At 35.0% G+C, this 13,454-nt stretch overlaps 1 protein-coding gene across 1 annotated transcript; it reads right to left on the bottom strand.

The window, feature by feature from the left end:
- Positions 1 to 1,631: 1,631 nt before the first annotated feature.
- LOC109063866 (spliceosome-associated protein CWC27 homolog) lies at positions 1,632 to 4,594 on the bottom strand. Its single transcript, XM_042755237.1, has 4 exons — positions 4,465 to 4,594; positions 3,737 to 3,835; positions 3,557 to 3,657; positions 1,632 to 1,968 (listed from the first exon to the last, which is right to left on the bottom strand). Exons 1-4 carry the CDS (start codon positions 4,540 to 4,542, stop codon positions 1,911 to 1,913), a joined length of 336 nt encoding a protein of 111 aa, XP_042611171.1. The 5' UTR covers positions 4,543 to 4,594; the 3' UTR covers positions 1,632 to 1,910.
- Positions 4,595 to 13,454: the final 8,860 nt, after the last annotated feature.

The following is a 13,454-nucleotide window of genomic DNA, read 5'->3' as shown; positions in this document are numbered from 1 at the left end:
GTTACCCAGTACTAGAAAACTAGCCATTAACCACAGATAAAACCTGCTACAAGGTAGTTTCTCTTTTTAATTTATTTTTTTCTTTAAAACACCAAAGCAACTTCTTCTATTTACTAAAACAAATTAAGAGAGAATGACTAACTAAGATAGTTTTCATATTTTAAGAGTTCATAAATTTACTGAATTAAAATTTGTTGATCATCGCCCCTTTTGTTTATTTGTGTTGTTGGAGAATCCTCTTTGTTATTTGTGTGTTGAGGAATATGTGCATATCACTGAAACTGTTGGATTTCATATATTTGTCTACCAGGGTAAAGTGTGGTTTTGAGAGGGTGAGTCTTTGTTGATACTTGAATTGCAAAAGTTTTTAATTGCCTTGACAATATTTCTAAAAATTCAACAGACTGCTTGTTACTCATTAGAAGAACACAAAGTATTTAAGCTGTCAGTTTTTTGTTGAGTTAACTAAACAAGATGATTGTTAAAGGTTGGCATTGTGTTTTTTTTTTTAAGTTCAAGGTCAACTTTTTTACCGCACTGATCATGTCTCTTTTATTCAGTGCTTGGGGTTAAGATGATGTGTCAAGATAAAAATACATAAACCTTAAGAAATGTGTCTCAAGGTCTTTAACATTAAACCACTGAGTATGGATAAAATCCATAATAACGCTTCCTAAACTGTGCTTGATCTGTGCATATTTCTCTCCTGATTCAGATGAGATGACTTTTTCACTGGAGGAAGTAAAATTATGGATTATGGACCATTTCAGTAACTGTTTGAAGTAAAAAAAAAAACACCTTGATGATAAATTAGTTTCTTACAAACATCAGTGTTTCACTTCACATGATGGAAATAATTTTTTCAGCTTATAAATTAAGTTAATTTGGTTAAAAAAAAAAGCATGAAAATCCATATCTAGAAAAACACTACACTGAGGTCACTCATAATATCACTAAAGTATCAAACTGTCTAATATTTTCACAATTAATTACAACCAGACGTCTCTCCTTCAGGTTGCGAGACACAAAGCTGACCCAGACAAAGATCATTTCATAGCAGGTGGTGTGAAAAAATTAGTTGTTTTTTTAAAGGACCGTGTTGTATCAACCAATCAGGTTCTTATTAACTGGCCATATAGAAACAATAACCTTATAAAATATCAATAAGAGTTTAAGTCATTAAAAAACCAGAGATACCAAAAAGGGCTAGATTACTTAAAGCTGTCATATTAACTTGGAACAGGCAAAAATATAAGGTTGCAGCACACTTCAGGGAAACACAAAGAACACATAAAAACAGTTTGTGACACATCATGCCAAAGGGAACTCATCCAAAACCCTGAAGAGAAAATGTTGTCTGAACTTCAGCAGAGCAGCAGTTGCACCCCCCTTTCCCTGCTGGACACCACTTTAAACTGCTCGATCCACAGGAGATGAACCCAACATCCTGCCAGAGTTCAGCTCCCTGCCTTTGCTGCAACAACACTCTGTCTAGAAGTTTCTAGCACTCTGAACACACACCTCGATCCCGCTTGCTTAATGTTTGTGTCGGAAAAAGCTAAAACAATTTTAAACAATTCAGGAGCAAGATTGGGCGAAAAAAGTAAACCAGGGAAATCATTTAGTTTAGGCTCACCACAGAGATTTGTGGCACAGGCTTATACTTTATCCTATACCTTGTCAGTTTGTAATTAAGTAACTCAAAATCACATTGGTCCAAAATCCTGCCCTAAGTGATTGCATTTTAAATATGATACAATATACATTAACATAATAACTCCCACAACTGCATGTTATAGATTATGTGCAGAGGAAATGACTTCATCAGAAGGGAATTCAGCGGCAATACCTGCGGGAGGTCTTCTTCACTGTGTCTGGATTGGTCTTCTGCTCATCCGTCTTGTCTCTCTTTAGTTTCTGTGAGATGTTCTCTCGGATCCTCTCTCTCTCTGATTCATCACCTGCATACTATGTGCACGACTGCGTTGCAGTATGATATCTTCCGACAATCACCGGAATGAAACACAAATCGTAAAGCGACTACGTACCTCTTCAAAAAAAAATAATCACTGCCATGCAATCAGGTCTCCTTTAAATACGGACAGAAAAACCAAAAATAAATTGATACATAACATCTGCCTTATGCCTCCTAACAAAGACATTACAAGCGAAAGGGGAATTATTCAGGTGAAGGTTTTTTCCTGACCTGTCAACGACTGGAAAACGAGCTAGCTACTTTTATGAGATGACATAAAAACTATACAGTACAGACCAAAAGTTTGGAATCATATTACATTTTTATTGTTTTTGAAAAGAAGGCTGATCTTCTGCTCATCAAGCCTGCATTTATTTGATCAAAAATACAGAAAAAAACAGTAATATTGTGAAATATTATTACAACTTAAAATAATAGTTTTCTATTTGAATATACTGAAAAAAAAAAAATTTTATTCCTGTGAGCCAAAGCTGAATTTTCAGCCCATCAATTACTCTAAGCCGTCATGGTCACATTGTAAACATACAGTCTGTCACATGATCAGTTTTTGAAAAATCATTGCTAATCATTCTCGATTTATTTGCTCATGAGTGTTGGAAACAGTTCTGCTGTCTAATATATTTGCAAATGACTAAACAGTAGTGTAAAAAGAACTGCATTTTATTCAAAATAAAAATAAAAATTCTAATACTATATATTCTATCATAGTAGTCGATTTTGTAACTTATCACTTGTTATCACTATTTAACACATCCTTGCTGAACCTAAAAAGTATTGATTTATTTAAAAAGAAAGAAAACATAATTACTGACCAAGTATCATGTGATATATGACATTCATTACAAAATATTATAGTTTAAAAACATAGCTTCTTCTTTTTTTTTTTTTTTTTTTTACTTTTTATTCATCATATTCATTTTAAATTGTAATAATATATTTTTTTTTTATTAAAGTTTTTTATCTGTATTTTTTAATCAAATAACTGCAGGCTGATGAGCAGAAGAAACTTCTTTCAAAAACATTAAAAATAGTAATGTTTCCAAACTTTTGGTCTGTACTGTACATTAGACAAAAACATAAACGTAAAAAAAAATTTGACATGTCGCTAAAGTTGAAGAACTAAAATTGCAAAAAAATAAAATAAAAGCAAATTTATAATTTTAATACATACTACAATAGTCTAATAATAATAATAAAAAACTGAATGTAATATTGCTTTTAGTTGGTTTTTTTGTTTTTTTGTTTATTTTTTATTTAAGGATATACAGTTCTTGAAACTTCTGGAATCATAAAATTAACTGAGGCTAAATTCACTTCAGTATTCTAAGTCACTGATTAGAAAAAGCTTAAAGACAAGACTTTTTTTTTTCATAATAACCACAGAAATAGTGAAAATATCTTTGCGTTGGGCAACAGGGATAATTCATTTCAAAAAGTTTGCATACATCACTTCATAGACATGAAATGCATTGTGACTGATTGTATCATGTTGTCTTTAATGCTGGTCTCTACATAAATGAAAGAAATTCATAAAAGTTTAAGAGTGTAAGTGTGCCATACTTTGTTGCTTTGGACTGTGATTTCTTCCCTTCTTCTTTGTTTTTCTCTTTTTTAACTTTAATTTCACGTGGAATGATGTCATCAAAGGGAGAAGGTACGACCTGCCACAAAACCAACGACTCCATATAAAAATAAAGGTCAATAAAATTTCAAGCCAATGCATGAGGGGACTGAACAAACCTCTGTGGATCTAATCTTGTGTGTGTTGAGCGGCCGTTCATCTCTGTCACACTCCACCTCTGCGAGCCGGAGAATGTTATACACCGTATCTCCTGTGACCTGCAGCCAAAGCACAACACACAAACAATGGAAATCAAAGAAACAAAGAAAAATAAGAAATCAAATCAGTAACATATATTCAGAAACATGACTGGATAAATGAGCAAGACTTATAGGAACAGTTCACCCAAAATTTAGTCAAAAAAAAGTCTTGTGTGTTCACCAAAGCTGCAAGTATTTGAACAAACATACAGTAATTTTGTGAAATATAATTACAATCTAAAATAACGGTTTTCTATTGTAATATATTGTAAAATGTAATTTATTCCTGTGATGCAATGCTGAATTTTCAGCATCATTACTCCAGTCTCCAGGGTCACATGATAAATCATTCACCTTTATTATTATTATTATTATTATTAGCAGCATCGCAGACAGTTGTGCTGCTTAATATTTTTCTGGAAACTGTGATGCATTTCTTTTTTCTTTTTCAGGATTCTTCGATGAACAGAAAATTGAAAAGAAGAGCATTCATTTAAATAGAAATCGTTTTTGTAAACATCATAAAGCTCTTGACTCCTGATCAATTTAAATGCATCCTATTAAAAAAAAAAAAGTCCTAAAACCATTTTTTCGGTAAAACTACCCCTTAAAAAGTCATAAACCTTAAACATTTTGTGAAACATCACCTTTCCAAAAAGGTGTGTTTGTTGTTGAGATTTCATCGGCCCGTCCAAGAGTGAAGAAGAACTGGCTCCCATCATCATGAGGTCCTGCGTTTGCCATAGCAACCAAACCTCATGTGAAATTCATGCCTGCATTGATGAAACCCAAACATGTTGTTAAAAACAGTAACCTTTACAATGCTTTCCAGCACAATTTCTTATACTACCTTGTCTTAATCTTTCTAAATACACCAATTCTTCACAAAAGTCCAAGACCAACTTTAAAAACCGTAGATGGGACTCCCTCGCCCGTCACCCAGTGCCTGTGGGATCTTCCTCCTTGAACGATGAATTCTGGCCACCACGCGATGAAAGACTGTGCCATCATAGTAACCCTGCAAAACAGAGACAAATGTTTTCGATGAGTAATCAAGGTATGTTCATTTAACAACATGACATCATGACAAGTGCCTCGTCTGTTTGCATTGAACTTCTGCATATCTCACAGTATGGACGCCACCTATACCCTCCATACAGAAGCTGAGTGAAGTTTCTACACGCCTCGGGAGCTTCCTTAGACCAGAGCTCTATATCAATATCACCCGCGGAGGTCTTCAGCAAGACCTGTGAGAACACATCAGTGTGTCATTACACAGATACAACGGTCTTGGTGCTTTAACAAGGTTTTTTTTTTTTCAGTGACATTAGAAAAATACAGGAAACAAAGAAAAATACATAGCAAAAACAGCTCAAATTAGCCCCCCCCCAAAAAAAAGGCTATTTGTTTATATTTGATAAGAAAATGTATATGGCCTCTAAATAAAAAAAATAAAATAAAATAAAATAAAATAAAAACTTGTTCCCAATGTAGTTTAATACTTTTTTAGCAAGTAAAAAGGCCTTTTAGTTTAATTAATGTCCACAATAAGGTCCTGATTTATGCTTTTTTTTTTTTTTTTATTTTTTAATCTTTTTTTTTTTTTTTTTTTTTTTTTTAATTTTGTTAGTATTCTTAGTAATATCTCAAGATAAAACACTGTACAAGACTGAAGCAACTTAGGTTTATTTGATTACACGTAACATCTTTTTTCTTTTTTTGGTCAATGTTTAAATGTGAGTGTTCATTTGCTCAGTCATCATTGTATTTCATTGCATTATTTGTTTCGCACCCCCACAATTACAACTACAGAGCTTTGTGATCATAAAACTAAGCATTTAATATATCAAATTACTAAGACATAAATCCCATATTATTAGAAGATTTAGAGAGACAACCGACTCATATAATTTAGTGTCTGTTGCCAGTACACTCACATAAAGATCTCACTGACTAACATTACAGAATTTAATTTCTTTTGGCCATGAGAAATAAAGCATCAGCAATAGAACCAAATTGCGATATTTTGCTCAGATGATTACCCTCTAAATAAATAAAATGAGGGTGTTTTTCCCTCCTCGAATATGAGATCCATAATTCAAAATATAATATTCCATAAAAGCCTGATAATCAAATACGACACTCTACAAAACACACACGCAAAAACTGTTCCAACTTTAAAAAAAAAAACAAAAAAAATAGATATATATCATAATATATCTTATATCTAACTATATATATATAATATATTATATATATTAGATATATTATTTCATATGACAGGCTTTAAAAGGTAATAACACAAAAAAGTAAATACATGTAATAATATTACTACATTGTTTAAAAAAAAAAAAAAATACCAAGTGTTGCATGATAACTCTTACATTAAGATACAAAAAGACAAAAAAAAAAAAAAAAGATGAGGGAATATATCGGGCTTACATTACATTAATTTTCCATGAAATAGGAGTTGACATGTTTCCATTCGTGGGGGTGGCTCTTGAATGTATATGTTCGCTGTTATCTTTAACGCGTATTATTTGGGTATATTTCTCTCAGAGCTGTACAGAATATACGCAGATATTAAAAGACATCACTAGCACGTCCCAACAAATATTAAGTATTTTCTAATGTGATGTTTTACAGGCGAACTCAAGTCCTGCCGCCAGAGAGTTTCACTGACTCGCTCCTGCAGCGCTTGTTCGGGCGTTCGCCCCCTACTGGAACGGAGGATTGCAATGGGTCATATTTATTTATCCTGTCATAGATATATTATCAGAAGATGTATAGCATTCAAATGACGGATAGTAATCACTGACCTAATTTTCAAGGTGCAATTTTTACTATATCTAAAGCTCGATATACAAGTGTACTAACGCCTCTCCGTTGATTGTGTTGTCAGGTGGTATATGTTACTTTTTTCTCCCGGCGTGGTTCTTGGTGAAGATGGACCTCAATCATAGCCGCTTATGATTCACAGGGTTGATGTTAATACGTTTATAAAAAAGAAATAACAATAAAAATAAATCAGGGAAGGTTTTCATTTATATATCAGGTATAAAGTGCACGTACCACTCTGTATTCATTACAACATCTTGCTCTTTAGTTCTCATCTCTCTGCTGGGGGAAATGTAAAGGTCTGTAAGGGGGAACCACAGCGTACTCGACGTTTCCAGCCGGAGTTTTTTACCAAACGGATACACGTTTTGAAAAGCGGCGGAGTAGAAACCAAAGACGTGTTGGTAAAAGAAACAGGACGAGTTGTTTTGCTGTTTTATAACTGAGAATCAGTAAGCGCTCGAGTTATATCATGGCTGCCCCAGGTACGCGTTTTGCAGAGGGACCTGTCCATTAGTTTTGCTGGTTGTGTTGATATGCCGCTCTGGAATGGTTTCTAGAAAGTGTCCCTCACTTCATTAGTATCTTTCACATCAGACCACAGATCCTTATATTTCAGACTTCTTATTTTACTTCTTAGATGGTGGTAAGATATTCTGTGTTAAAACAATGTTTGGTTTAATGCAAGCTGCTCGAGTGTTTTATGGTGAGATCAGTTCTGAAATCTTTGTAGATTTCGATTACCTTTAAATGTTCTACGAAGAACGCGTTTCCTCCAGGATAGTTTGTTTTTGGTAATAATTGGAGCTGAATTCACGTCCTAATGTGAAATTGTTTGCTCACAACTGCGGCCCAACCAAGGACAACATCAGAGCAGGCTGCAAACGCGATGTGGATATCGTGAGTGTGACGATTCTCTCTGTCTGTGTATCTCTCTGTTTGTCTGTCTTACCCTGGTAATACTGACTTTCAATAAAACTTTTGTTAAAGGGGTCAGATGATGCGATTTCAATTTTGCACTCTGACTCTTTGGAGTGTTACAAGCTCTTGGTGAATAAAGAAAGAATCTGTTAAGAGTTGCAAAGACTAAAGTCTCCAATCCAAAGAGATATTCTTTATAAAAGTTGAGACTCGTCCTCTACCCTCCTGAAACGAAACTGCTCGTTCTAACACACAGCCCCCCACATATCTATGTTGTCAGTGTGTGGGAAGATTTGCTGATAACGCCGCCCTGAGATGTTCACGCAAAGAAAGAAGGCGTACCTTTTATTTTTCGTTGTAGTATTGTTGTTTTCGCCAGCCGCCATGTCGTATAGACACTGTGTGTTTCACTGTGAAAGAGAAACTTCTTTGTTTTTGCCTTCCAAAAGAGACGCGACTAGAAGGCTAGAAATCATGTTTATATCACGTTTATAATGGGTTTTTTTTTTTTGTTTGGTCGCTGCAGGAGGGGGGGTCACTATATGTTATGTTAATAGGATTGACTGTATAAAAACATGGACTAGAAATCATGTTTACCCCATAGACCTCCTGACAGAGTGTTTTTGAAGCTCAAAGTGTGCAGAGCAGGTCTTCACCATCTTGGCAGCGCGTCACCGCGCGACTCTCCGGATAAACGAACAAATGGGCAAAAGGGCGGGAGCTGGTTGCTGAAGCCACGCCCACCTAGCGCGGACTGCAGTGTCAGCAGCGGGCAATCCACCTGTCACTCAAGTGGCCACGCCCTTAATTATGCATAACTTTGAAGCTTAATATAATTTTAAACTGAATTAGTTATGTATAAATAAAACAAAAAATTCACCCCCTCAACAGTTAATCATGAAGGGCATAACAATAGCTTTATAGACCAAAATCATTTTTTGAACCAGGCTGTAAACATGTTTTTCTTTTTTTTTTGCTGTAAAGTTGGGCATTTTTTAACCAATGGGAGTCTGTGGGGACTGACTCCCTTTTGCAGCCAGCCTCTAGCGGCCCAGTCGATGAATTGCTGTTTTAGTCACTCCTATCCTTGTTGGCTTCCACGAAATGAGACCAGGTGTGAGCGCGGGCACAAGGTCGGTTGCCGCCTCGGTTAAGGGGTAAGGGGGCATAACATTTCCGTCACACGCTTTGAGGCATTCGGCTACATTCACAACGCACATGCGAAATAGCTGGCCAATCACACAGCACACCTCGCTTTTCAGAACGATGAGCTTTGGTAAAAATTCGACGCGTTCAGAAGGCGGAGCATAGAGGAGAGAAAGTCAATATATGTACAGTATATGTGGAAAATAATGTGTTTTTTTAACCTTAAACCACATTTAATTACACCAAATACACAATAATACTGTTCTTTTAGCAGCCTCATATGACCCCCTTTAATAAAATCATATAAAACGAACATTACATAATGCGTTAAGAGATCATAAGTTAATATAAATTCAACATAGCTAGAAAATATGAGATAATGTGCTTATTTAATGTTTTTACTACTGAGTGTAGATTGATGTGCGAATTTTTTATTAAAAATAGTTTAACATACAGGCTGCCAACATAACCAAATGTCACTCTATCTATTATCTATCTATCTATCTGTCTATCTAGTCAGTATGTTATTTTGTCTGTCTGTCTCTATATATCTATCTTGTGGGGTTTTTTTTTCTGTGTCTATCATCCATCTATCTGTCTGTACATTATATTTGTCTATCTATGATGTTCGTCTGTCTGTCTTTTTTCTGTATATCTATCTATTATTTCAGTTTCATCCATGTGATAATGGTTTCTTGTTCTTTGTCATCATCCATTGTTTTCTCAGCTGTGTCATTTTTACGTATTCGAATGCTCGTACATGTTTTTGTCCGTGTGGATCCGAGGAAGGACATTGTTTTGGATGTGAGCAGCACCAGGCAGTGAGGAGATGTGAAGAACGAGGAGCAGGAAGCTGTCAGTAAAGAGAAGATCTGGTCCGACAGTCAGCCATTCAAAAGGTCACTTCACTGTTTCACACAATGTTTTATGTTTCCTCTTCTGTCTCAGTCTTCCTGCTGTTTGTGCATTATGCATACTATACTAAACATTTCACTGAATACTGAGGATATTGTTAATAATGATCACATTTGTCACTGACTGCCTTTTTGTGATTGGGAACATTTTTTGTTTTTTTTAAATACATAGCTTGCTTCGTCACAGGCTCTCATGAAGATTCCCGAAAAGAAAAATGGTAAAAAGAAAAGCCAAGGGCAGATCCCATCGTAAGGCCAAAAAGAGGTAAACATTTGATAAATAAACACTTTTGTTCACACCTACATAGATTTATTTGAAACTACAAAACAACTATTTTTAATAGATAACAAAATCCTGCCATGTGCATATTGATATGAGATTTTTGTAGATTATAGATGTCTTTACTGCCCCTGGTTTGATAATATTCTTATTGTTTTTATAGCACTCAGGTCTTATTCATCTCAAGGTGATGATGAGGAGGAACGTAAGCAAGAAGAAGAAGGAAAAAGCACAAGGAGTGCACAAGAAGAAAAGGGAAAAAGGAAAAAAAAGGGAGAAAGAGAAGAAAACAAGAAAAAACATATAAAAAGAACGAGAACCGATCCTCTTCATCTGACAGCTCTACTGGATCATCATCAGACACAGACTGAAGCTTTGACAGGACCACAGCATCACAGCAAAGAGAAGGGACACTGGAAAAATACCTTCTGCAGAGCCATTTGTACATAAGACACCTTTTTATACTTTAGAAACAAGTCTTTTTCTTTTATAGTTATCTCTGAGAGTTGGAGTGCTGGTTTATTTTGTGATGTTTCTAATGAAACTGTATTTTGTATATAAATGAAATGAAAACAACCTAAATGCGTTTCAGGTGATCCTTTTTTACAACCAGTTTGTGTTTTTATAATGTCTTTACTAGAACTTCTCTGTCATAGGCAATTCCACATTCTTTTTACCTTTTAAACAAATGCCCAAACGTCGAGTGCCCTAGCGTTGCAGGTTTTGCCCTAACACAAAGCGGCTTTATTTCGCAAACCATTTAGGAGAGGTAGCATTATTACAACTTATACCAAATTTTTAGACTGCAGAATGGCACGAAAACCACGTGAATAATAAAATGCAATCTCATAATTTCCTCTGGTTATCTTACAGTATGTGGTTAAGTCTTTCTGCTCGTATCTAAAAGTGATGTATGCCGAACACAGTTGAAGGGGTAGAGATGTTAAAGTCATCCAGATTGCTCAAATTCATATTTTTCTTTTACGTTTAAAATGTTTTATTGTCCTGACCTCTGAGGGTGGAGTCCAGTCACGTAGACTTTATCAGAGAGAGGAAAGAAATGACCCACGCACACTGATGACAGCTCTTGTTCTATACACTGTCCATACCGCATAAGCCCACTGTTTTTTTGTTTTTTTTAACAGATGGCAGTAACAATGTTTCATTGCCTTTTCTGCCCAGTCTCATTAGGAATAGATTTTTTTTTTTTGTCGGGGGGGGGGGGGAATCCACAATAGCTAATTATTAGTTTCAAAATTACAAGTTTATAAGTTTCAACTTTTTTTTTTTTTTTTTGTTGTCAAATAGTTTGGCAGACATGAGAGGGTGTGGCAGCAAAGAACATCAAGGTGTGAAAGCAATTAGCAATCCTTGGAAAAAGTTATTGTGGCTATTAATAATCATTAGCTATAGCTAAGTGTAACTGGACTTTGAACCTATAACCGAAGAGCAGCAAAGTTTATTTTGACTATAAAAAAAAAATTGTAATTACATTTTCCTATTTATTTCCGAGGGTGGGTCTTAACATGTGACGTTTCAAACCCCTATATATCTTGGCACATTGTGCACGTTTCAGTAGTGGAAGATATCCTGACCCAACTGAGAAAGATCAGGAAAAATCAGGTAAAATCAAGCTGCAATGAAAATATTACCTACTTTTGCGGTAAGCTTTGCTTCTGTATAAGTAACCACTACATTAAAAGTCGAGTTAACTAACAAAATCTTTTCAATTCTATGGGTGGTTATAGGTTAGAAAATGCTTTGGAGAAAAAAAAAACTTTTTATCAGTAAATACATAGATAGGGCCTATTTATTTACGTTTTGTGTAAATTTGCATCTGCAGTGATCTATGTGTAATGTCTGGATGGTTGCATACTGCTGCTTAGTCGTTTGTGCAGCCTGCCAAATGAAGAGAGACATTAAACATAAGGAAGAGTAATGGAACACTGAAACCATGTGAGAAGAGAAAAAGAAAGCATGATCTATCTAACACTACTATAACAAGTCCTTATGTATTTGCTCTCAGAAATGTAATATTAAAGAAAGGTATGAAAATGTCTTTGGTATCAGAAGTTTAAAGTAGGCAACAAAAAAAAACAAAAAACACACTGTTTCCATTTACCTAAGTTTGGAGGTGTTATTTCACCCAAAATAGGCAAAATACTCATCCTTCCACATTCATGTTATCCAATAATGTATGGTTCAGTGGTGTAACCAACACAGTATTGCTGATTATGTGTGGCCTGTTGGTTGTGTTGTGAAAACATATTTGTGCCTATGTATGCAGTTAAAGAGAAGCATAATATTATGGATATATGTAGAACTTCCTTGCAATGCTACTAGTAGATTAATTCTACTATTTGTCAACAATGGTGGTTCATTTATTTCAGTTTAAAATGACTGCAAAGTGAATTTCTTTGTAAAGTTGCAGATATAAGACGGGGAATGATTTTCTTTATATCTTACTTCAAGCACCACCCTGGTTCATCGGCTGTTACCTGTCATGATTCCAGAGTATCCGCCCTCTTGGGAGGGAGGAGTAATGTCAAGGTTATGTTCTGTTTGGTCTTAGTTTTCATTGTGTTCTGTTGCTCTTTGCCTGTTTGGCCTGCTTTCCCAATGAGTTTTGATTGACTGACCCCATTCACCTGCCAATTTAGATCATTTTGTTTGCCCTGTGTATTTAAGCTCTGTATTTGGTTCTGTTCCCCCCCCCCCCCCCCCCCCCCCCCCCCCCCCCAGTGTCTTATCTTAACATTGTTACCGGATGTTGTTTCCACCTTTGTTGTTTTTTTTCTCAATTAAATACTACTTAACTGATCTTCAAGACTGATCATGCATGCTCTGTATCAGTTCAGCAAGCAGGTTATAAAAAATAATTTTTGTATTAAATATGTAGAAAAATTCAGTAAATATATATACATATTAACCATTAGACAGAAAACTACTAAAGCTGTGTTGTAATTGGTTTGTTGTGACCAGTAATTTGTCCGAAAAGTCAGTAAAGCTATAAACGTTTTGTTGCATTGTTGTCAAGTTGAATCCAGTAATCAGCATCACAGGGGCATGTCTGACTGTGACGTGTATACAGGATTATTTCCAATATTATGTAATCAATTTTTTTTTTTTTTCCTTATTGCTGATATTATATTCAATGATAATTAAAAGTGCACTCTTATGCCAAGCCAAATTCGTTTTGAATGTAAGCTGATTTTCCAAAACCCTACTTTAATTTTTGCTATAAGCTTTTAATGCAATATTTCTATGCTTACAATCAGGAAAATATTTCTCTATTTTCCATTTGTTTTTTATTTGATTATCATTGATTGTCCTCCATCATTAAAGACTCTTTCTTAAAATCCCTCATTTGTTTTTCAACAAAATTTTGCTTTAGGTGTAATGTAAAATTTACCTTGAAGATAGTTGGATTGGGTCTATAGCCGGAACTGGCCTAGAGCTCTTCAATAAAGAAGTCAGTACAACACTTTAGGGCAACAAGTTTATTTTTTGAAGAAAGAAGAAGAAGGGGGGAAAGAAA

The sequence above is a fragment of the Cyprinus carpio genome, unplaced genomic scaffold (genome assembly GCF_018340385.1).
Source record: "Cyprinus carpio isolate SPL01 unplaced genomic scaffold, ASM1834038v1 S000006657, whole genome shotgun sequence".
NCBI lineage: Eukaryota > Metazoa > Chordata > Actinopteri > Cypriniformes > Cyprinidae > Cyprinus > Cyprinus carpio.
The sequence above is the reverse complement of the archived record's forward strand: the minus strand, read 5'-3'. Positions and strand labels throughout refer to the sequence as shown.